The sequence below is a fragment of the Coregonus lavaretus genome (genome assembly GCF_964263955.1).
Source record: "Coregonus lavaretus genome assembly, chromosome: 8".
Lineage (NCBI taxonomy): Eukaryota > Metazoa > Chordata > Actinopteri > Salmoniformes > Salmonidae > Coregonus > Coregonus lavaretus.
The window spans coordinates 2,106,769-2,130,627 of record NC_139995.1 but is presented as its reverse complement, the minus strand read 5'-3'; the positions used below and the strand labels follow the sequence as shown (position 1 = coordinate 2,130,627).

General features: G+C 43.2%; 1 protein-coding gene across 1 annotated transcript in view; it reads left to right on the top strand.

The window, feature by feature from the left end:
* The first annotated feature begins 582 nt into the window (after window positions 1-582).
* LOC311133821 (serine/threonine-protein kinase 4-like) overlaps window positions 583-23,859 on the top strand; it is a 37,087-nt gene continuing 13,810 nt past the window's right edge. The window contains exons 1-9 of the mRNA XM_084167414.1: window positions 583-880; window positions 11,728-11,808; window positions 12,359-12,487; window positions 12,683-12,797; window positions 14,203-14,367; window positions 15,317-15,484; window positions 15,670-15,807; window positions 16,298-16,426; window positions 18,442-18,634. Coding sequence (XP_084023540.1) covers window positions 837-880; window positions 11,728-11,808; window positions 12,359-12,487; window positions 12,683-12,797; window positions 14,203-14,367; window positions 15,317-15,484; window positions 15,670-15,807; window positions 16,298-16,426; window positions 18,442-18,634 — 1,162 coding nt within the window. The 5' untranslated portion in view covers window positions 583-836. The remainder of the gene's footprint in view (window positions 881-11,727; window positions 11,809-12,358; window positions 12,488-12,682; window positions 12,798-14,202; window positions 14,368-15,316; window positions 15,485-15,669; window positions 15,808-16,297; window positions 16,427-18,441; window positions 18,635-23,859) is intronic.

The window sequence follows — 23,859 nt, the reverse complement described above, 5'->3', positions numbered from 1 at the left end:
ATCTAACCAGGTTAATGTTTGCTAGCTAGATAAGACATTTAAAATTAAACACTTCCCCAAGACAATTCACATAATTGTCCATTTAAACAACTTTAGCCCATTTATTAAGTACTTAATTTAGCTAACATTTATAGTTAATTCAGAGATTCTTACCTTTGCCTCTATTTGGCAGTCTCGTCCAGATCATCATGGCCCTGGTGAGTGACATGAAGCTTGAGACAGGTATTTCTAGTTCTGTATGATAGCCACATTAGCAGCTAATTAGCGTTTAATTATTATTATTATAAAAAATGTTTATTTTTTTTTTGGGGGGGGGGGTAAATACAGGCGAATATATTGATGAAAGTCACCTTTTCCGAGAGACATTTACACGGTTATCAAAACGTCACGCCAGGGTAAGCCTACACGAGACACTTATTTGTAGTGTTTCTAAAATCCACAATAGATCAAATGAATGGGTGGTAAAACGAGTGTAACCATTTCCGTGTTTGAACGCTAGGTTTTATGGGTATTATGACTCATGCTGTGGTAGGCTATACTCTTTGGCCCCCCTCTTTCCGCGCCCAGTCTCAAAACGCTCTTCCTGGTTTGAACTGAATGTCAAGACGCTTGGCTACAAATTGTCAAACAACTCCAAAACAGCCTAGTCAGAGGAGGATGGAGCCACGAATGAGATTCCAGTAGCTTAAGGACCATTTTAGATTTTGTAAACCTGGCTTTGCACAATGAAAAACGAATGAGAGGTTTTGAGAGACAACTGTAAAACATTCAGAAAAGCGTATCATCGCAGCTACAGCTGGCTAGCTTTACAGAAGTGAACTATCTTGAAGAAAACAATGGAGAGCAAGGACAAAGTTCAAATGAGGACACACCCACGAAGGTAATGAATCAAGACAATCTAGTTAAATTGGCTACAGAAGTTTGTTTATCTAGTTTGAATATTATCGCGATTGTGTTGGGTTACTATAAACTAGCTAAGTTAGCATGCTAACGTTAGCTAGCTAGCATCATCCAGCAGAGAGCCAATATCAAGCTCTAACGTTATCAACTAACTATCTACTTGCTTGCTAGCTGTTTATTGCAAGTGTAGCATAACTGTTATTGCATCACATAGCTATTTTGTAGAAAGATAGTTTGAAATGGCACAACATTGCCTGGTTCCAGATCTGTTTGTGCGGTCTTGCCAACTCTTATCATCTGCTCCTATGGTTGGAGAGTGTAAGACATGACTGGGGGACACTGGATCAACAGTTGGTGCTCTTCCCCGAAGCCTACTGTTAACTTTAACTTATAGCTAGCTACATATCACACATGAGAACATTTAATGACTTGCCCAATGGTTTTAACTAGCTACTCTACATAGGCTAGCTAGCTAATAGCTATACCATGTTGACAAGCGACTAACCCAGGGGTGTCAAACTCATTTTAGCGCAGGGGCCACATGGAGGAAAATCTATTCCCAAGTGGGCCGGACCGGAAAAATCATGGTGTGTATATATATAACTTAAAAACAACAACTTCAGATTGTTTTCTTTGTTTTAATACGATCAACATACAACATAACATTTACATTTACATTTAAGTCATTTAGCAGACGCTCTTATCCAGAGCGACTTACAGTTAGTGAATACATTTTTTTTTTTATACTGGCCCCCCGTGGGAATCGAACCCACAACCCTGGCGTTGCAAACGCCATTCTCTATCAACTGAGCTACATCCCTGCCGGCCATTCCCTCCCCTACCCTGGACGACGCTGGGCCAATTGTGCGCCGCCCATGAGTCTCCCGGTCGCGGCCGGCTGCGACAGAGCCTGGATTCGAACCAGGATCTCTAGTGGCACAATTAGCACTGCGATGCAGTGCCTTAGACCACTGCGCCACTCAGGAGTACATAAAGCTGGAGCCTGAGGACAGTGTGTCCAAAATAGTACAAAATAGTACAAGCACAACATCACTATTAATCATAGAACACGTCAAGTTTATTTGAAAATTCTAAAGAAAAAGAACACACAAACACACAATGCCTCAGTGATTAACAGAACTGTTTCACAGATCACAGAACTATATCAGGGTGTCATTTCTCAGGCAGAAATGTAGATAAAAATAATGAAATCCTGTTCCCCAAACAAGTGCAAGAACCACAGAGTCAAGAATAGGTTAAATATACAAATAAAATAAAATCAATTAAAAACAATAGCACATCAACATAAAAACATATAAACATAAATCTGAAAGCGTTGCTCAAACTCCCGTAACAGTCCCGTTATTTTATCTTTGAACCGCTTCATGTCTGCCACATGTTGGGTCGCGCACACATTTTTCAGACAGGGGAAGTGAGCTGCATCACCACCGGCAAGTTGCGTCTCCCACAATGACAGCTTCAACTTGAAAGAACGTATGCTGTCATAATACTGCGTGACAACTTTGTTGCGCCCTTGCAGCTGTTTGTTCAACTTATTCAGGTGCTCTGTAACATCCACCATAAATGCAAGGTCCTGCATCCATTCTGCGGAATGAAATTCTAACACTGGTTTGCCCTTTTCTTCCATGAACTGTTCAATTTCTTCTCGTAAATCAAAGAAACGCCTCAGCACAGCACCTCGGCTTAACCATCTTACCTCAGTGTGGTATGGCAGGCCATAGATGAGGTCTTTCTCTCTGAGAAGGCTGTCAAACTGACGGTGATTCAGGCTTCTGGATCGGATGAAATTAACAGTTTGGATGACCACCTTCATGACGTTTTCCATCTTTAATGACTTGCAACACAAAGCCTCCTGGTGCAAAATACAGTGAAAAGTCAAAAAATCACGTCCTCCATTTGCAGATTGCACTTTCTCTCTGAACTTTGTCACAACGCCTGCTTTTTTCCCGATCATTGAGGGCGCACCACCTGTAGCCAGGCTGACAGCGCGGGACCAGTCCACTCCGACCCTGTCCAGCGCGCCGACGAGTGCGGTAAAAATATCAGCTGCTGTCGTTGTATCTGTCATCGGCACCAACTCCACGAACTCCTCGGTGACGGTCAATGTGTCATCAACTCCACGGATGAAAATGGCCAGTTGTGCAACATCTGTAATGTCCGTGCTTTCATCAATTGCAACCGAAAACGCAATAAATGACTTTACTTTTTGCTTCAACTGGCTGTCCAAATCCACTGAAAGATCGGAAATCCTGTCTGCAACTGTGTTTCTTGTCAGGCTGATATTTGCAAAAGCCTGCCGCTTTTCAGGGCACACAATCTCCGCTGCCTTCATCATGCATGTTTTTACAAATTCACCCTCACTAAATGGTTTTGAAGCCACTGCGATTTCATTAGCAATGAGGTAGCTAGCTTTCACTGCAGCGTCACTGATGTCTCGGCTGTGAGTAAACACAGACTGCTGTTTCTTCAGACCCGCCAACAGTTCATTCACCTTCTCTCATCTCCGCTGTCCTTGAAAGTTATCATATTTGTCGGCATGAAGACTCACATAGTGGCGACGAAGGTTATATTCTTTCAGCACTGCAACATGCTCTGAACACACCAAACATACAGCTTTCCCATTCAATTCAGTGAATAAATAGGATGACCATTTTTCTTGGAACACTCTGCACTCTGCGTCCACTTTTCTCTTTTTTGACAGAGACATATTGGGGCAATGAGGGTGCCAAAGCACATAATGTTAAAAGTAGAAGCCGTAATAAATATCGCGGGCAAAACAAAGTAGCTCATTGGCTGCACGTGCTTGACCTACTTGCTCTGCCCCGGTATAAACAGTTTGCTTGCTTAACACAATTGCTATTGCGCCATCCAGTGGACGCAATTGGAACAGCAGTTTATTTTATTGAAAAATTGCAGCGCATTTTTATACTTTACAAAATTATTATTATTATTATTTTTTTTTTTTTAATCATCTCGCGGGCCGGATTAAACCCGTTTGCGGGCCTGATCCGGCCCGCGGGCCGGACGTTTGACACCCCTGGACTAACCTAACAGAAGTATGAAAATGTATGCACTCACTAAAACTGTAAGTCGCTCTGGATACGAGCGTCTGCTAAATTACTAAAACAAAAAAAATCAATCTAGCACGTTGGGGTCGATGAAACAACAGAGTCCCATTAATTTTCAATGAAAAGAAGAGAAGTGGGCAGGGGACCATTGACGATGCAAGCATGGGCGAAGGAGTGGACCAAAGTTGTGGAAAACTGAACTTTTGTAGTTTACTCCGCGACATCGCGTTGCTATTGACCAATGGAAGCTCACTATAGTTTCTAGCCCCTACTAGATTGACTGTGGATACCTAGCACTACCTAGGCTGCTTGCCAGTACCGACATGAGGGCGAAGCTAGCTTGGCAATCCATTTATCCAAAAAGCCCCGTGTAGCTCAGTTGGTAGAGCATTGCGCTTGCAACGCCAGGGTTGTGGGTTCGATTCCCACGGGGGGCCAGTATGGAAAAATAAATAAAAATGTATGCACTCACTGGATAAGAGCGTCTGCTAAATGACTAAAATGTAAAAGTCATTGCTGTAATGAGTGACAAGGGACACAAACACATAGGCCAACATTATTCGACACAACCGATGATATACGGTGCCTTCAGAAAGTATTCATACCCTTTGACTTATTCCACATTTGTTGCTTTACAGCCGGAATACAAAATGGATTAAATATATTTTTTTCTCTCACCCATCTACACACAATACCCCATAATGACAATGTGAAAACAAATGCTATCAAATTTATTGAAAATGAAATATGTCATTTATAAAAGTATTCACACCCCTGAGTCAATACATGTTAGAATCACCTTTGACAGTGATTACAGCTGTGAGTCTTTCTGGGTAAGTCTCTTAGAGCTTTGCACACCTGGGTTGTACAGTATTTGCAAATTTTTCAAGCTCTGTCAAGTCGGTTGTTGATCATTGCTAGACAGCCATTTTTTTGGGTATGACGCTACAAGCTTGGCACACCTGTATTTGGGGAGTTTCTCCCATTCTCTGCAGATCCTCTCAAGCTCTTTCAGGTTGGATGGGGTGCATTGCTGCACAGCCATTTTCAGGTCTCTCCAGAGATGTTCGATCGGGTTCAAGTCCGGGCTCTGGCTGGGCCACTCAAGGACATTCAGAGACTTGTCCCGAAGCCACTCCTGCGTTGTCTTTGCTGTGTGCTTAGGGTCGTTGGTGAAGGTGAACCTTCGCCCCAGTCTGAGGTTGTGAGAGCTTTGGAGCAGGTTTTCATCAAGGATCTCTCTGTACTTTGCTCCGTTCATCTTTTCTGTGATCCTGACTAGTCTCCCAGTCCCTGCCGCTGAAAAACAACCCCACAGCATGATGCTGCCACCACCATGCTTCACCGTAGGGATGGTGCCAGGTTTCCTCTAGACGTGACGCTTGGCATTCAGGCCAAAGAGTTCATTCTTTCTTTCATCAGACCAGAGAATCTAGTTTTCTCATAGTCTGAGTCCTTTAGGTGCCTTTTGGCAAACTCCAAGTGGGCTGTCATGTGCCTTTTACTGAGGAGTGGCATCCGTCTGGCCACTCTACCAAAAAGGCCTGATTGGTGGAGTGCTGCAGAGATTAGTGTCCGGCCTGGAGCGTGAAGTCATGAGCTCTGCTGGTCGGCTACTGTGTTAGCAACCTATGTACATTACGATAGCCAGAATGGCCAAACCCCCAAAAAATTGGGCTCTAAAATGTGTTCATTATGATCAAGTTCAATCCCCACAGTGAATTATTTTAAAGTTCGCTACAAATCAAGATATTTAATTAGATAGTGATCCATTTTGACTACTTAAATTGTCGTCACAGGACCACGCAGACCAATCACGGGCCGGCAGGCTACGAGGAGGCTTGCCCCCTTATGCACGCTCTTTGCACGTACACCTAAGGGGGTGTGGTGTGCTATCCAGATGGGAGTGCGGTGTCAACGAGCCTGTCATGTGGAGATGGAGGGGCTGAACCAATGTGGGCTGACGCGGTTTTAATGTCTATGTGATGACAGAGGATGATAGAGCAGAGAACAGAAAATGGAGATGGAGGAATGCGCTCACACTGTTTGAAATATCCATTTAGTATGCAATTATAATTGAATACATTTTGAATTCAATTTATTTATGATGATTATGATGCTGTTGCACAAATCATAAAGATAGTCTACAATCATATAAAAATACAGAATCGAGAAAATCATTGTGTGTGTGTATACACACACACACACACACAGTTAAAGTCGGAAGTTTACATACACCTTAGCCAAATACATTTAAACTCAGTTTTTCACAATTCCTGACATTTAATCCTAATAAAAATTCCCTGTCTTAGGTCAGCTAGGATCACCACTTTATTTTAAGAATGTGAAATGTCAGAATAATAGTAGAGAGTGATTTATTTCAGCTTCCCAGTGGGTCAGAAGTTTACATACACTCAATTAGTATTTGGTAGCATTGCCTTTAAATTGTTTAATTTGGGTCAAGCGTTTCGGGTAGCCTTCCACAAGCTTCCCACAATAAGTTGGGTGAATGTTGGCCCATTCCTCCTGACAGAGCTGGTGTAACTGAGTCAGGTTTGTAGGCCTCCTTGCTCGCACATGCTTTTTCAGTTCTGCCCACACATTTTCTATAGGATTGAGGTCAGGGCTTTGTGATGGCCACTCCAATACCTTAACTTTGTTGTCCTTAAGCCATTTTGCCACAACTTTGGAAGTATGCTTGGGGTCATTGTCCATTTGGAAGACTCATTTGTGACCAAGCTTTAACTGACTGATGTCTTGAGATGTTGCTTCAATATATCCACATCATTTTCCATCCTCATGATGCCATCTATTTTGTGAAGTGCACCAGTCCCTGCTGCAGCAACTTGCCAAAACTATAGTTTGTTAACAAGAAATTTGTGGAGTGGTTGAAAAACGAGTTTTAATGACTCCAACCTAAGTGTATGTAAACTTCCGTCTTCAACTGTATGTATGTATAGTGAGGGAAAAAAGTATTTGATCCCCTGCTGATTTTGTAAGTTTGCCAACTGACAAAGAAATGATCAGTCTATAATTTTAATGATAGGTTTATTTGAACAGTGAGAGACAGAATAACAACAAAAACATCCAGAAAAACGCATGTCAAAAATGTTATAAATTGATTTGCATTTTAATGAGGGAAATAAGTATTTGACCCCCTCTCAATCAGAAAGATTTCTGGCTCCCAGCTGTCTTTTATACAGGTAACGAGCTGAGATTAGGAGCACACTCTTAAAGGGAGTGCTCCTAATCTCAGCTTGTTACCTGTATAAAAGACAACTGTCCACAGAAGCAATCAATCAATCAGATTCCAAACTCTCCACCATGGCCAAGACCAAAGAGCTCTCCAAGGATGTCAGGGACAAGATTGTAGACCTACACAAGGCTGGAATGGGCTACAAGACCATCGCCAAGCAGCTTGGTGAGAAGGTGACAACAGTTGGTGCGATTATTCGCAAATGGAAGAAACACAAAAGAACTGTCAATCTCCCTCCGTCTGGGGCTCCATGCAAGATCTCACCTCATGGAGTAGCAATGATCATGAGAACGGTGAGGAATCAGCCCAGAACTACACGGGAGGATCTTGTCAATGATCTCAAGGCAGCTGGGACCATAGTCACCAAGAAAACAATTGGTAACACACTATGCCGTGAAGGACTGAAATCCTGCAGCGCCCGCAAGGTCCCCCTGCTCAAGAAAGCACATATACAGGGCCGTCCTGAAGTTTGCCAATGAACATCTGAATGATTCAGAGGAGAACTGGGTGGAAGTGTTGTGGTCAGATGAGACCAAAATGGAGCTCTTTGGCATCAAGTCAACTCGCCGTGTTTGGAGGAGGAGGAATGCTGCCTATGACCCCAAGAACACCATGCCCACCGTCAAACATGGAGGTGGAAACATTATGCTTTGGGGGTGTTTTTCTGCTAAGGGGACACGACAACTTCACCGCATCAAAGGGACGATGGACGGGGCCATGTACCGTAAAATCTTGGGTGAGAACCTCCTTCCCTCAGCCAGGGCATTGAAAATGGGTCGTGGATGGGTATTCCAGCATGACAATGACCCAAAACACACGGCCAAGGCAACAAAGGAGTGGCTCAAGAAGAAGCACATTAAGGTCCTGGAGTGCCAAGACCTTTGGGAAAATACTCTGTGGACTGACGAGACAAAAGTTGAACTTTTTGGAAGGTGTGTGTCCCATTTACATCTGGCCTAAAAGTAACATCACATTTCAGAAAAATAACATCATACCAACAGTAAAATATGGTGGGGGTAGTGTGATGGTCTGGGCCTGTTTTGCTGCTTCAGGACCTGGAAGACTTGCTGTGATAAATGGAACCATGAATTCTGCTGTCTACCAAACAATCCTGAAGGAGAATGTCCGGCCATCTCTTCGTGACCTCAAGCTGAAGCGAACTTGGGTTCTGCAGCATGACAATGATCCAAAACACACCAGCAAGTCCACCTCTGAATGGCTGAAGAAAAACTAAATGAAGACTTTGGAGTGGCCTAGTCAAAGTCCTGACCTGAATCCTATTGAGATGCTGTGGCATGACCTTAAAAAGGCAGTTCATGCTCTCAAACCCTCCAATGTGGCTGAATTACAACAATTCTGCAAAGATGAGTGGGCCAAAATTCCTCCACAGCGCTGTAAAAGACTCATTGCAAGTTATCGCAAACGCTTGATTGCAGTTGTTGCTGCTAAGGGTGGCCCAACCAGTTATTAGGTTGTAGGGGGCAATCACTTTTTCACACAGGGCCATGTAGGTTTGGATTTTGTTTTCCCTTAATAATAACAACCTTCATTTCAAAACTGCATTTTGTGTTTACTTGTGTTATCTTTGACTAATATTTAAATTAGTTTGATGATCTGAAACATTTAAGTGTGACAAACATGCAAACAAATAAGTCAGGAAGGGGGCAAACACTTTTTCACACCACTGTATATATATATATATATATATATATATATATATGTATATGTATATGTATATGTATATATATGTGTACGTATATATGTATGTATGTGTGTCAACTTTTTTTCTCATAGGGTAATTGAATCCAGCCAAACTGAGTTGTGATGGTAGCCCTTTACTTGTTATTTTCAGGTGTAAGGATCATGGTCATATGATATCTAGACTATATTGATAGGGTACTCTTAACTTTGCGCTAATTTGAGTTAGATTTTACAAAGAGCGTCACAATGCCGGCATGTTCTGTATTTAACTGTACTAATCGTCACGCGAAAGAGTCTCATCTTAATTTTTTCAGGTAAGTCAGTTGCAATTCTGATGATCATTCTTCATATTAACTTTCCGTTTTTGATTTGCAATGTTACCTGGCAATTTTCTAGGTAACGCTGATTTTTCAAATTAACCTTGTGCCGCATAGGTTTAACAGTAGGCTAGCATCTGGTTCATAGATATTAAAACCAGGTTGACTTTCTCAGGCAGGATGAAAACGACTTTCACCATGATCCTTAGCAAAAAATTGTTGGTGCCATTCAGCCCTATTCAGTAATATAGCGTGCTTCAAATTCAAATACTTACGGCTTCATGCGCCATCTGGAGTTTTACATAGGAATACATGGATGATGTCAGCGCTATCACTATCTTCTGGTTTTAATGTATATGGGATGAGCGGAGATATCCATACCATGCTGAGAGCCCGAACTGTAGCATTCAATGTCGGCAGAAAGAACCCTGATGACTCGGTAGCGCGCAAAGTGTACAAGGCAATGAGGTACGAGCTCCGCAAATCCATTGGGGATGCAAATAGACAATACAGACTCAAACTTGAGTTGATGTTCGACAACTGACGTGCGCTGCATGTGGCAAGGACTACAAGACCCTCATGGACAACAAAGGCAAATACAGCTGTGTAGTGCCCACCGACACCTCCCTCCCAGATGAGCTCAACACATTCTATGCTCGATTCGAGGCAGATGATACCGAGCCATCCTGGTCGTCTGCTGCTCCGGACCAGGTGCTTTCGCTTTCCGAAGCTGACGTGTGGAAAACTCTTGAGTGAATACGTACAAAGCCGCTGGCCCAGACGGCATCCCTGACCACGTCCTCAGTGTGTGTGCTGACCAGCTTGCTGGCGTCTTCTCTGACATCTTCAACCTTTCCCCGTCCCAGGCTGTAGTCCACACCTGCTTCAAGGAAACCACCGTAGTCCCAGTGCCCAAGAAAAACAAGATGACATGCCCAAATGACTGTTTCCCCTTCCCACTCACCCCGGTCATCACGAAGTGCTTTGAGAGGCTGGTCATGGCCCACATCAAGTCCAGCATGCCAGGCAAACTGGACCTACTCCAATTTGCCTAGCGCTCCAACAGATCCATGGAAGATGCCATTTCCATCATTATTCATACTGTCGTAACACATCTGGACAAGAGGAACACCTATGTGAGAATGCTGTTCATTGACTACTGTTCAGCATCCAACACTGTTGTTCCGTCCGAGCTTGACACCAAGCTCAGAACCCTGGGTCTGGACATCGCCCTCTACAACTGGATCCTGGACTTCCTGACGGGCAGACCACAGGCTGTGAGGATTCGCAACAACACCACCTCCTCACTGACTCTTAACACAGGGGGCCCCCCCAGTGGTGTCCTCAGCCCTCTGATGTACACCTTGTTCACCCACGAGTGCGTGGCTTTGTACAACAACTCAATCATCAAGTTTGCTGACGACAACATGGTTGTAGGCCTATTAACCAACAACGACAAGTCAGCCTATCGGGAGGAGGTAAGTGAACTGGAATCGCTCAACATCAGCAAAACAAAGGAGCTGATTGTTGACTTCAGGAAACAGAGGAGGGAGCATGCCCCAATCCACATCAATGAGACTGCAGTAGAGAATCAGCTGTTTTGAAATTCCTCAGTGTCAATATCACCGAGGACATGTACCAACCAGACCACCACTCTTATCAAGAGGGCACAGCGGCATCTCTACTTCCTAAAGCGGCTGAAGAAATACGGCATGCCACCCCGAGTCCTCTCCAAATACTACCACTGCACCATCGAGCGTCCTGACCGGTTGCATCACGGCCTGGTACGGGAATTGCTCCGTATATGACCGCAAGGCCCACCAGCGGGTGGTGAAGATGGCCTAGTACATCACTGGGACCGTGCTCCCACCCATCCAGGACATCTACTCGAAGCGGTGCCTGAGGAAGGCCCGCAGCATCATCAAGAACCATACACACCCCAGCCACAAGCTGTTCTCTTCCCTGGATGGTATCGGAGCATGAGGTCTGATACCAACAGGCTCAGAGACAGTTTCTGTCTACAAGCCATCAGACTGCTGAACACTTGAGCTGGACTGAGCACCTGCTCCGATTCTCCTCACCTTAGCACACATGCACTCACTCACGCGCACACCCACACAGACATATACACACACACACATACATACATTCATGCTACACACACATCACAACTGCTGCTACCAGACTCTTATTATGATTGCTAAATACTGCACAGTTTAAACACTTGCCCCCCAATCTCCCCTTCCCCCAAAACACGTGTAAATAAATTGTTCCTTCCTGTATCACACTTATGCTAAAAAATGTATTCTACTGAGCCATTTACTTTCTGTTCGTATTCTTATCTTTTATTATTGTTGTTGCATTGTCGAGGAGGAACCTGCAAGTAAGCATTTCATTGGAACACCTTGTGTATCCTGTACATACGACTAATAACATTTAGAAACTTTCTTTCTCCACCGTACAGGCAGTTAAAGAAGCTCAGTGAAGACAGTTTAACCAAGCAGCCAGAGGAGGTCTTTGATGTGCTAGAGAAACTTGGCGAAGGGTGAGTCCTGGACGTGTTTTGTTATGTACAGTTGGCGCTAGAACGCCATGTCGTTTCAGTTCTGAGAAGCTATCCCTCTCTGACTTACATTAGACTCAAGGAAGAAGAGCACCATAACGCCACGGCGTAAGTGTCACTCATGCAGTCAGCCCCTCTCTCTCCACCCGTCATGCTTCCTCATTTCCTGTTACTCCATTTTCTGCCAGAGTGTCTGTGATTAACATGCCCTCTTGTGTTGCGTCATGACTGACAGCTGATGGGTGAAGTTCTGCTGCGCTAGTCACTGTATTGCTCCTTGTATTGCTCCTTATTGATATGCCTATTTCAAGAACGTATCAAATGAACCTACTGTGCTAGAATAAGACTACAGTCATTCATCTATTTACATCTCAAACAAACCACTTGCCATGTAGGCCCTATGACCACACAGCCTTCTCACTGTGAACTGAAGGTATCCTATTTGAGGAGCGTGTCACGAGTTGACTCATTTAGTAGTAGCCTAGATTCTTTTAAAAAATGTAAAAAGTATTCACACCTGTTTTCTATGCAGGTCCTATGGCTGCGTCTTTAAGGCCAACTATAAAGAGACGGGGGAGATTGTGGCCATCAAGCAGGTCCCTGTGGAGTCCGACCTGCAGGAGATCATCAAAGAGATCTCCATTATGCAGCAGTGTAACAGGTGAGGCCCCCTCCCCTCGACCTCCTCTGGTTGCCTGACTTCCCTCTGTGTCGCCAGATCGAATAATCTCTTGCTGTGTGGTAACATTATTTGTGACCTGAAGAAGAGTACATCCTAAATATATGATTAGTCTGATATAGACAACAGGGTACCAGAACTAGGCTAAATACCCATAAGGCTCTTTTGCGTCCTCAGTCCCCATGTTGTGAGGTACTACGGCAGTTATTTTAAGAACAGTGACCTGTGGATCGTGATGGAGTACTGCGCAGCTGGCTCGGTCTCTGACATCATTCGCCTGCGCAACAAAACGGTAACATGTCTAATCTGACTGAATATTAAGGGAGATATTTTCTTCTTCTAAATGCTGTGTGTGTAACACCTTCTTACCCAAACAACTTGTAATGGGATACAGTCAGGTCCAAAATGGCCACCCTTGATAAAGATGAGCAAAACAGACTGTATAAAATAAATAATACAAATACTGAGGTATATTGTATGCTCCAATTTTTTAAACAATTATTTTATACTAATACAATTGCTCAGAGAACGAGATGTTGCTTAATAAGTACGTTCTTCCCCTCAAAGATAGGGGTCAAAATTATTATCCTTGCGAGGATAACGGCACAGAGCCGTTTTCTAAAATGTTTTATGAGATTGGAGAACACATTGGGAGGGATCTTATACCATTCCTCCTTACAGAATCTTTCCAGAGCCTTTATATCCGTAGTCTGCGCTTATGAACTGCCCTCTTCAATTCAAACAACAGGTTTTCAATTGGGTTTATGTCCGGTGACTGAGATGGCCATTGCAAAATTTAGATTTTATGTTCAATTAACAATTTCTTTGTGGATTTTGATGTGTGCTTGGGGTTATCGTCTTGCTGAAATATCCACTTGCGGCCAAGTTTCAACCTCCTGGCAGTGGCAACCAGGTTTTTGGCTAAAATGTCCTGGTACTGGGTTAAGTTCATGATGCTGTTGGCCTTAACAAGGGCCCCAGGACCAGTGGAAGTAAAATATCCCCATTACATCAAAGATCCACCACCATATTCTACAGTAGGTATGGGGTTATTTTCTGCATATGCATCTCTTTCTACGCAATACCCACCACTGGTGTTCGTGGCCAAAGAGCTCTATTTTCATGTCATCTGACCATAGCACAGGTTCCAATCCCAAGTGCCAATGCCGTTTACAAAACTCCAGGAGTTAACATTTGTTGGATGACATGAAAATTGAGCTCTTTGGCCACGAACACCAGTGGTGGATTTTGTGTAAAAAGAAAGATGCATATGCGGAAAATAACCCCATACCTGCTGTAAAATATAGTGGTGGATCTTTGATGTTATGGGGCTATTTAGCTTCCACTGGTCCTGGGGCCCTTGTTAAGGTCAACCACATCATGAACTTTTAGTATTTATTTTGTATACAATATAGCTCTGTTTCTGTATGATTTTATTTTATACAGTCTTTTTTAGGGTGCCAATCATTTTGGATCAGACTATTTTGAAACGTTCATAAGAATGTGGTCATTATTTATACAGATTTAAAGTCAACATTACAGAAATGTATTAATTGTTTTGGATTCATTTCTGCTTGCCGTACATTTTAACATGGTTATTTTGTGTGCTGAGTGTATGCAATCAGTAGTGGAAATCATCGCCCTAAAAGAAGTAGAATTATGCTTACAGTGTCTCTTACCTCACGTGTCTGTTGTAGCTAACAGAGGATGAGATCGCGACCATAGTGCAGTCCACACTGAAGGGACTGGAGTACCTGCACTTTATGAGAAAGATCCACAGAGACATCAAGGCAGGGAACATCCTGCTCAACGCAGAGGGCCAGGCCAAGCTGGCTGACTTTGGGGTGGCGGGACAGCTGACAGTAAGGAATTCACCAGCTGACAGCTGGTGCAGATCATGGGCTGCATTTACACAGGCAGCCCAATTCGGATCTTTTGTTTTGACCAATCACATCAGATCTTTTCGCATCAGATCTTTTTCAGAACTGAACTGATTGGTTAAAAGAGCAATTAGTGAAAAAAAGATCAAAATTGGACTGCCTGTCTAAACGCAGCCATTAAGTTAATGAGATGAACGTTTGATCTAGGACAGGGGTGTCAAACTCAATTCCTGGAGGGCTGAGTGTCCGCGGGTTTATGCTCCTCCCTTGTACTTGATTGATCAAGTAAGGTCATTAATTAGTTAGGAACTCCCTTCACCTGGTTGTCTAGGTCTTAATTGGACATTAATTAAAAGAAAATAACAAAAACCAGCAGACACACAGCTCTCCAGGAATTATGTTTGACTCCTCTGATCTAGGATGTTGATTTAACTCTTTGGTTTGATTGATCTGAACTATAAAATTACACCTGCAACATTGACTGTTGGTGTCTCCCAAGATTCACTATGTCAAATCTTGGGGAGAGGTTCAGAAACAAGAGGCATCCGCTCAACCAATGGAAATAGTTTTACATTTATTCGTCATCTTGCTTGAACGGGCTGAAAACTGGCGAGTCTTGTCGAGTAGTCTCATCAGTTGATGCCTTTTTGATCTGGACTGGGCCCAACCAAAATATGCTACTCTTCAACCAACTTTTTTTATTTACCTTTTAAAATAGGAGTTTTGGCCATCTGGGCCATACTGTAGTCCCTTTTTAACATCCTGCATTGTAGTTAATATAGCTTAATTGTTTGTGAGATAGAAATAAAATCATATTCAAGCAATCCAGGACTAACCAGGATGCCATAAGGTGTATATTTTTCTAATGTTCTCTATATATCATGTACCAATATCATCCGTATGTCATGTCTACTACTTGTCTGTTTCTCAGGATACAATGGCCAAGCGGAACACAGTGATTGGCACTCCTTTCTGGATGGCCCCCGAGGTGATCCAGGAGATTGGGTATAACTGTGTGGCAGACATCTGGTCCCTGGGCATCACAGCCATAGAGATGGCAGAGGGAAAGCCTCCCTACGCAGACATCCACCCTATGAGGGTGAGTCTATTGTTAATGTGTACAGATCTGGTTTTGTTATTGATGGAACTTGTCAAACACTCTGTCTCAGGGTTGAACCTCTCTAAAATCAATCTGAGTATAGTGGCAAAAACAGAGAGAACTTGAATTGTGATTTTGTGTTATTAAATTGTTTCTGTTCTGTCTGTTACATTGCTTTGTCATAGGCCATATTTATGATTCCTACCAATCCTCCACCGACGTTCCGAAACCCAGACTTGTGGTCAGAGCCGTTCCAAGACTTTCTCACCCAGTGCCTGGTGAAGAACCCAGAGAACCGAGCCACTGCCACACAGCTTTTACAGGTAGAAGACCCCATCTCACCGACACTGTCTGCATCTCAAATGCCTCCCTTCTCCCTAAATAGTGCACTACTTTTGACAGCCAAAAGTAGTGCACTGTGTAGGGAATAGGGTGCCAGATGGGACCTTATTCAGCCTAGTACTTCTGTTTCTCTCCCCTCTCTTCCTCTTTTTGTCTCTTTCGGTCTGTTCATTTCCTATTTGTCCTTCCATCATTTCTCTCTGGATTACATTTTCCTCTTGCAAAGAAACACGTTGCATGAGCAAACTAACCATTAATATTTTCGATGGGATAGCACATTATCCGAGGCCATTTCCGAGTAAAACTGAAACTTGCGGTTGCATTGCACTGCTTTAAACTCTGGTTAAAAAGATTTATAAACGCCTTTATTTTTAAGGCAATTTCAAATAAACATTTGCAGTAAATGCTGTGGATGTCGGCTCAATTGTGTTTTTGTGTGTGTTTGTACGTTGTGTGTTTGTCCTCCGGCAGAATACGTTCATTAAGACTGCTAAGCCCAGCAGCATCCTCAGAGCTCTGATCACAGATGCCATGGAAATCAAACTGAAGAATGTGGAGGCCGAGCAGAGAGAACAGGACCAAGAGGACGAAGACAACTCGGTACACACACACACACACACAGACCCACACGCACACACCCCACTAAAGCTTAGGCCTAATTCATAGTTGGGAGCTGCAGGGCCGCGACAGTCCGCCGGCCCATTTATCAGCTATTTATTAGCCTCATGGAATTGTTTTTTTTATCAACAAGCTTGGCTACGTCACAATGGACAGCTTGACCCTACCACTTTATTCTGTACGCTGACTGATGGGGCTGGGGAAATGTAACCACTCTCAAACACTGTAGACCTATTTATAGACGGGGCAATAGATGCAGGACTGACAATCCAAGAGATCGACATACATCATATTTTTAAACACATTTTGGAGCTTTACATTGTTTACAAATGACACCAAAAACATAAACAATGGAGTAATACTTGTATTTATATTTGGGATTAAGCTCATAAGGCATGTATAATTTATATTATTCAGTAACAAATGCAATTAAATATCATTAGGCAGGTTTCCACTGACTCAGGTTTATTTGACAAAAGCAATGTCGCAACCAAAAAACATTGCGACGTGTAATGGAAACGGCAGCTATAGACCGTTATAATGGCATGCGAGCTTGCATTCTAAATAATTGTAGGACCCCTGACGACTTCCTCTCCGAAAACGTGTTGTCCTTATACTAGCCTGCTAGGCTTCCAACCAAACAAGTAAAATGAATCAGACCAACTTTGGTAGTTTCTGTTCTGTTGTGGTGTGAGGTCAGGCAAAAATGCCATATTCAAAGATTCAAATGTTCAGATTTCCAAAAAACGAGGAAAGACGACGAGCTTGGGTCACTGCAGTCCAAAGGGAGGCTTGGGAGCCCAAAAATCATACCAGGGTCTGCAGCACTCACTTAATTTCAGGTAAACTCACTAGTACACAATTCATTTAAAATCTACCTAGCTTGTAAGACCAGCGTTATTAGCTAAGTCTGAAATACGACAAATCTATTAGACACAGTTAGCTACAGACCACCATAATCCCAGTTAGCTAGCTTGCTAGCTAATTTAGCTAGACAAGCTAACGGTAACTAGCAGCTACCTTGCCTAATGGTTTTTGCGTCCAACATTAGCTAGCTAGATTAACTAACTTGTAGTAACTGGTCAGAAGTTGAGTGAGGTCCTGGTTCCCAAAATTACACGTTATTGTTTTGACCGATAAAAACATGTATAGGAGAAATGTTCTAAAGATCGGCAACATTTTTATCTGTTCGACATGGGTGGATTTTTCTTTTGTAGATTTTTTTCTTTTGTTATTGCGACAAATGGAAACGAATAAATGGTGATTGCCGAAAATTAAGTCTATTTTTGCAACTATAAAACATTGTTTCTTTGCAGGACAGTGATTGTCCTGAATTGCTTCACTTTGCTTTTCTGTTTGGCTGGATGCAAGTTTTACCTTCCAATTATTTCAGATCTCCTGGACTGTGGCAATAAGTTGGCACGTGAGAATTATGAAAAATATTATTACATTCTTGCATTCTATCCATATTGGCTTTTGCAGGCTTCCTGAAACAGATCGGTGGGAGGGCATATAGGCTGTCGCCAATTTATTAATGCACAATTTGCCTAAATGGATAATGGAAACACTTTCGACACTAGGTTTTTAGCGAAAAAGCCTTTTTATTAGGTGTGACGTCATTACGTCCAGCTGTTTTTATCGTCACAAGTTAAATGGAAATGCATCATAGCATGCAATTGTCACATCTATTTTATATGCAAACTATCTAAATGTCAGCCAGAAATCACTAGACAAGTTAATGGAAACATAGCTAATCATTTAAAATGACCGGCAGAAAATTGTATCTTGTGCTTCGTTGGCATACTGCTATTTCTCTGCCCTGATATTACACACTTGAAACATCAGACTGCCTCTATACAAAAAAAGCCTACCAACTGGATGATACATCACTGGATTTTTCAAAATCACGGTGTCAAAATCTATTTCCATGTAACTTTGTGTGCGTGACCGTGTGGCGCAGTTGCACAGTCTTGACCAGAGATGTTTTGCCCAATCAGGATGAGGACGAGGTAGACCAGGGTACGATGGTGAGGGCAGGCACGAGCGACATGGGCACCGTCCGGGAGGCCGGTTCGTTAGCGGGCACGGTGAGGACCATGATCAAGCAGAGCGACATGGGCACCATGGAGTCTCAGCTGGGCACCATGGTGATCAACTCGGACGATGACGAGGACGCCGGCACCATGAAACGTAAGAGACAGAAGCCACACTGTCATAGTAGATTTATAATTCCCTGTTGGAGTTACATTGCAATACACTGTGAATGTCATGTCGAGCCATTACGTGATCACTGGAGACTTTTGGTGTGAAAAGAGAATGAGTTGTCAAAGCATTACACAAAACGATGTCACAAGGGCTCATGAATCTATCACGGTGTGTGTGGTGCATTCATCAACCCCAGCTTCAAATTGGCTCATTCAACCCCTCTCATCTCCCCTGCAACTTGTTGTAAATGACAATGTGTTCTCAGTGAAGTTACCTGGTTAAATAAGTTTAAGTAAAAAAAAAAAAAAAAAAAAAAGGTTAAATAAATTAACAAATAAAATGAAACAAAGTTAAGTTTCTATAATTAAAAGTGCTGTACGCAAGTCCAGATGCAATCTGTCCAAATTTTTTTTAGCTAGCATGCTTCCGTTTAAAACCACTGTCCTGCGTACAGTGAGATTGTGGTTACTTCATTGGACTTGGAGCCACACATTGAACCAGTGGGACAATGTGACGTTCCAGTGGCTGCCCATGGTGTATAGGACTGCCAATTTTAGCTGATTTCTCTCCGAGGCCCACTAGATGGCATGGATATTTCACTGGGGTGAAGGGGAGATTGTTTCCCTTGCCGCATAGTGCTGGTGGCTGCTCAGGCTAATACCATTGACATTTTAGTCATTTTAGGGATGGTCCAGAGAATAAAGAGTGTTTACTATAGGGCTGGGTGATATATTGAGTTAATTCAAATAAAAAAATACTGCCGACAAGCATTGAATCTCATTTTTAAATTACTTTAATTTTTATGAGCATTTATGTCCACTTTTTGGTCTCGTCTCCCTCGCTCCTTCTGACTGCTGTGCAGCACTTTCCCACTCACACACCAAGCTGAGAGATTGCTTCTTCCTCTCTGACAGCAAGCAGTTCCAACTCGCTATTTGTATTTTAAGTTTGGTCATGTGGACACCGAAACACAGTGAGACATAATTTTACTGTAATATAGGTGAATTTAACCTTTCTAACGAAAGCGCATACAATTGACCTCCGAGCAGATGCACCGTTGCACATGGCATTGCGTTACCACGTACCGCTAGCAGCATTTTTATGTGCTAGCTGTCTAGTCTGTGTTTTTATAAATGTGCAATGAACATAAAAATACTCATTTATAAGGAATTGGCAACTCATTCTCATTCTGAGAAATAAGGCTACATGCTCTTAAAACAGGTAGAGACAGACAGGGGGGTATGTTCATAACAGTTGAACTGTTCTACCTTGCTAGCTAATAGATAAACATTGGCTAGACTTGAAATATAAAGATTAGGCCTATCTGGCTACTACCTAGCACGTGGGCTTGTGCTTGAGAGATTGTTTATAAGACCTGTGTTAATTTTCTATAATGCATTCACCTGCTACAATAAGTTATTATTAGTGGATGTGCATGGTTCTGGTTACATTTGTAACCAAGGGGTCATTTTTCATAGACTTAAGTCAGATCAGTGATTATTGCAAAATGGCAGGTTAAACTATTTTCATCAAATGTCATTTTTAGTGGGTGTTATGGTTGTGGAAGGCTTATTTAGCCTATGCATAATTTTGTAAGCACTGAATTAATAAAATTATTGCGGACTGTTCAAAATGCAGTGTATTGACCTTTAACTGTACAACAAAGTTTATTTAGAGAGAGAAAATTAAACATGTAGATGTAAATCGCGCGTAACTGTGAAGAAATCGAGATATGATTTTTAGGCCATATCACCCAGCCCTTGTTTACTAGAAGGTTTATGTAATCTGACATTTTGCCATTAGTTGTCATCTGAAGAATGCCAAGCAGGGGTGGAAATTGGGGGTGAATGAATGGGAATGGAGTAGAGTTCCCAATGAAAACATCTCATGGGTTATAATATGATATGTGAAATACACTACCGGTCAAAAGTTTTAGGACACTTACTCATTCAAGGGTTTTTATTTTATTTTGACTATTTTCTACATTGTAGAATAATAGTGAAGACATCAAAACTATGAAATAACACACATGGAATCATGTACTAACCAAAAAAGTGTTAACCAAATCAAAATATATTTTATATTTGAGATTCTTCAAATAGCCACCCTTTGCCTTGATAACAGCTTTGCACACATTTGGCATTCTCTCAACCAGCTTTACCTGGAATGATTGTTCAACAGTCTTGAAGGAGTTTCCACATATGCGTAGCACTTGTTGGCTGCTTTTCCTTCACTCTGCAGCCCGACTCATCCCAAACCATCTCAATTTGGTTGAGGTCGGGGGATTGTGGAGGCCAGGTCATCTGATGCAGCACTCCATTACTCTCCTTCTTGGTAAAATAGCCCTTACACAGCCTGGAGGTGTGTTGGGTCATTGTCCTGTTGAAAAACAAATGATAGTCCCACTAAGCCCAAACCAGATGGGATGGCGTATCGCAGCAGAATGCTGTGGTAGCCATGCTGGTTAAGTGTGCCTTGAATTCTATTGTCACCAGCAAAGCACCCCCACACCATAACACCACCTCCTCCATGCTTTACGGTGGGAACTACACATGTGAAGATCATCCGTTCACCCACACCGCGTCTCACAAACGCATGTCGGTTGGAACCAAAAATCTCCAATTTGGACTCCAGACCAAAGGACACATTTCCACCGGACTAATGTCCATTGCTCATGTTTCTTGGCCCAAACAAGTCTCTTCTTCTTATTGGTGTCCTTTAGTAGTGGTTTCTTTTCAGCAATTCGACCATGAAGGCCTGATTCACACAGTCTCATCTGAACAGTTGATGTTGAGATGTGTCTGTTACTTGATCTCTGTGAAGCATTTACTTGGGCTGCAATTTCTGAGGCAGGTAACTCTGGAGCAAAATGGAGTCGTGTTCTGATTTGCCGAAGGGAGGGCGGGGAAGGGCCTTGTAGGCATCTCGAGAAGGCGAGTAGCAGTGATCTAGTGTTTTTCCTAAGCGAGTACTACAGTCAGTGTGTTTGATAGAACTTCGGTAGCGTTTTCCACAAATTTGCTTTGTTAAAATCCTCATCTACAATAAATGCGGCCTCAGGATATGTGGTTTCCATTTTTCATAGTCCAGTGTAGTTCCTTGAGAACCATTGTGGTATCTGCTTGAGGGGGAATATACACGGCTGTGACTATAACCAAAGAGAATTCTCTTGGGAGGTAAAACAGTCGGCATTTGATTGTGAGGTATTCTAGGTTGGGTGAACAAAAGGATTTGAGTTTCTGTATGTTATCACAATCACACCTTGAGTAGTTAATCATGAAGCATACACACCTGCCTTTCTTCTTCCCGGAGAGTTCTTTATTCCTGTCTGCGCGATGAACTGAGAACCCAGCTGGTTGTATGGATGGGGACAGTATATCCCGAGAGAGCCATGATTCCGTGAACCAGAGTATGTTACAGTCCCTGATGTCTCTCTGGAAGGAGATCCTCACCCTGAGCTTGTCTACTTTATTGTCCAGAGACTGAACATTAGCCAGTAATATACTCGGAAGCGGTGGATGGTGTGCCCGCCTCCTGAGTCGGACACTCGTATGTGAGCGGGTGTGTGTAGAATCTGTATAAATGCATTTGCATATTTTGTGTGAGTGAGCAGATGATGGAGTGAGTGTGTAGGGCCCTGTGAGTGTGCATAGAGAAAATAAAAGGTCAACAAAGATTAACTATTTTGTTAGCTATTTATCAGTATTATTGCTTGGAGATTTTCAAGAGCCTGTTGGTGCCAGACTTGATGCACCGGTACCACTTGCCGTGCGGAATCAGAGAGAATAGTCTATGGCTTAGGTGGTTGGAGTCTTTAACAATTTTCAGGACCTTCCTACCACAACGCCTGATATAGATGTCCTGGATGGCAGGGAGCTCGGCCTCAGTGATGTACTGGGCTGTCCGCACCACCCTCTGTAGCGCCATGAGATCGATGACGGTGCTATTGCCATACCAGGCAGTCATGCAGCCAGTGATGATGCTCTCAATGGTACAGATGTATAACTTTTTGAGGATTTGAGGACCCATGCCAAACTTTTTCAACCTCCTGAGGGGGGAAGAGGCGCTGTCGCGCCTTCTTCATGATTGTATGCGTGTGTTTGGACCATTTTAAGTCTTAAGTGATTTGTACACTGAGGAACTTGAAGCTGTCGACCTGATCCAGTTGCAGAGGGAGGTGTTCAGACTCAGTGTCCTAAGCTTGGTGACAAACTTGGAGGGGACAATGGTGTTGAACGTTGAGCTGTAGTCAATGAACAGCATTCTCACATAGGTATTCCTCTTATCTAGGTGGGTGAGCGCCACACTGCCAGGTCACTGACCTCCTCCCTGTAGGCTGACTCATCGTCACCAGTGATCAGGCCTACCACTGTCATGTCGTCAGCGAACTTGATGGTGGAGTCATGCTGTAGTCAATGAACAGCATTCTCACATAGGTATTCCTCTTATCTAGGTGGGTGAGGGCAGTGTGGAGAGCAATTTAGATTGCATCTTCTATGGATCTGTTGGGGCGGTATGCAAATTGGAGTGGGTCTAGGGTGGCTGGGATGGTGGAGTTAATGTGTGCCATAACCAGCCTCTCAAAGCCCTTCATGATTACAGAAGTGAGTGCTACAGGGTGGTAGTCATTGTGGCATGAAGCCTTAGAGTTCTTGGGGACAGGAATGATGGTGGTCATCTTAAAACATGTGGGGATTACAGACTGGAGAGGTTGAAAATTACTGTTCTGCGCATGCTCTGAGAACGTGCCCTGGAATTCCATCGGGCCCAGTGGCCTAGCGGGTGCTGATCTGATTACAGACCTTTCTCACGTCGGCCTCGGAGAGCGAGATCACCCAATCCTCTGGGTCGGTGACGGCCCTCACACCCGGCACAATGTTGTCAAAGCCTGCATAAAATGCATTGAGTTCGTCTGGTAGAGAGGCATCGTTGGGTAGATCACTGTTGGGTCTTCCTTTGTAATCCGTAATGGACTGTAGCCCCTGCCACATCCGGCGGGCGGCAGAGCCTGTGTAATATGATTCCACCTTATTCCTATATTGTCCTATTGCTCGTTTGATGCTCTGCAGAGGTCATAGCGGGACGTCTTGTACTTATTCCTGTGTTCGGCCGTAGCCTCAGTTGTCTATGATAGCTCTGTGTGTGGTAGCCCTGTCCTTTAGCGCCAACCATGGTGTTAATCCAGGGCTTTTATTTGGAGAAGCAGCTAA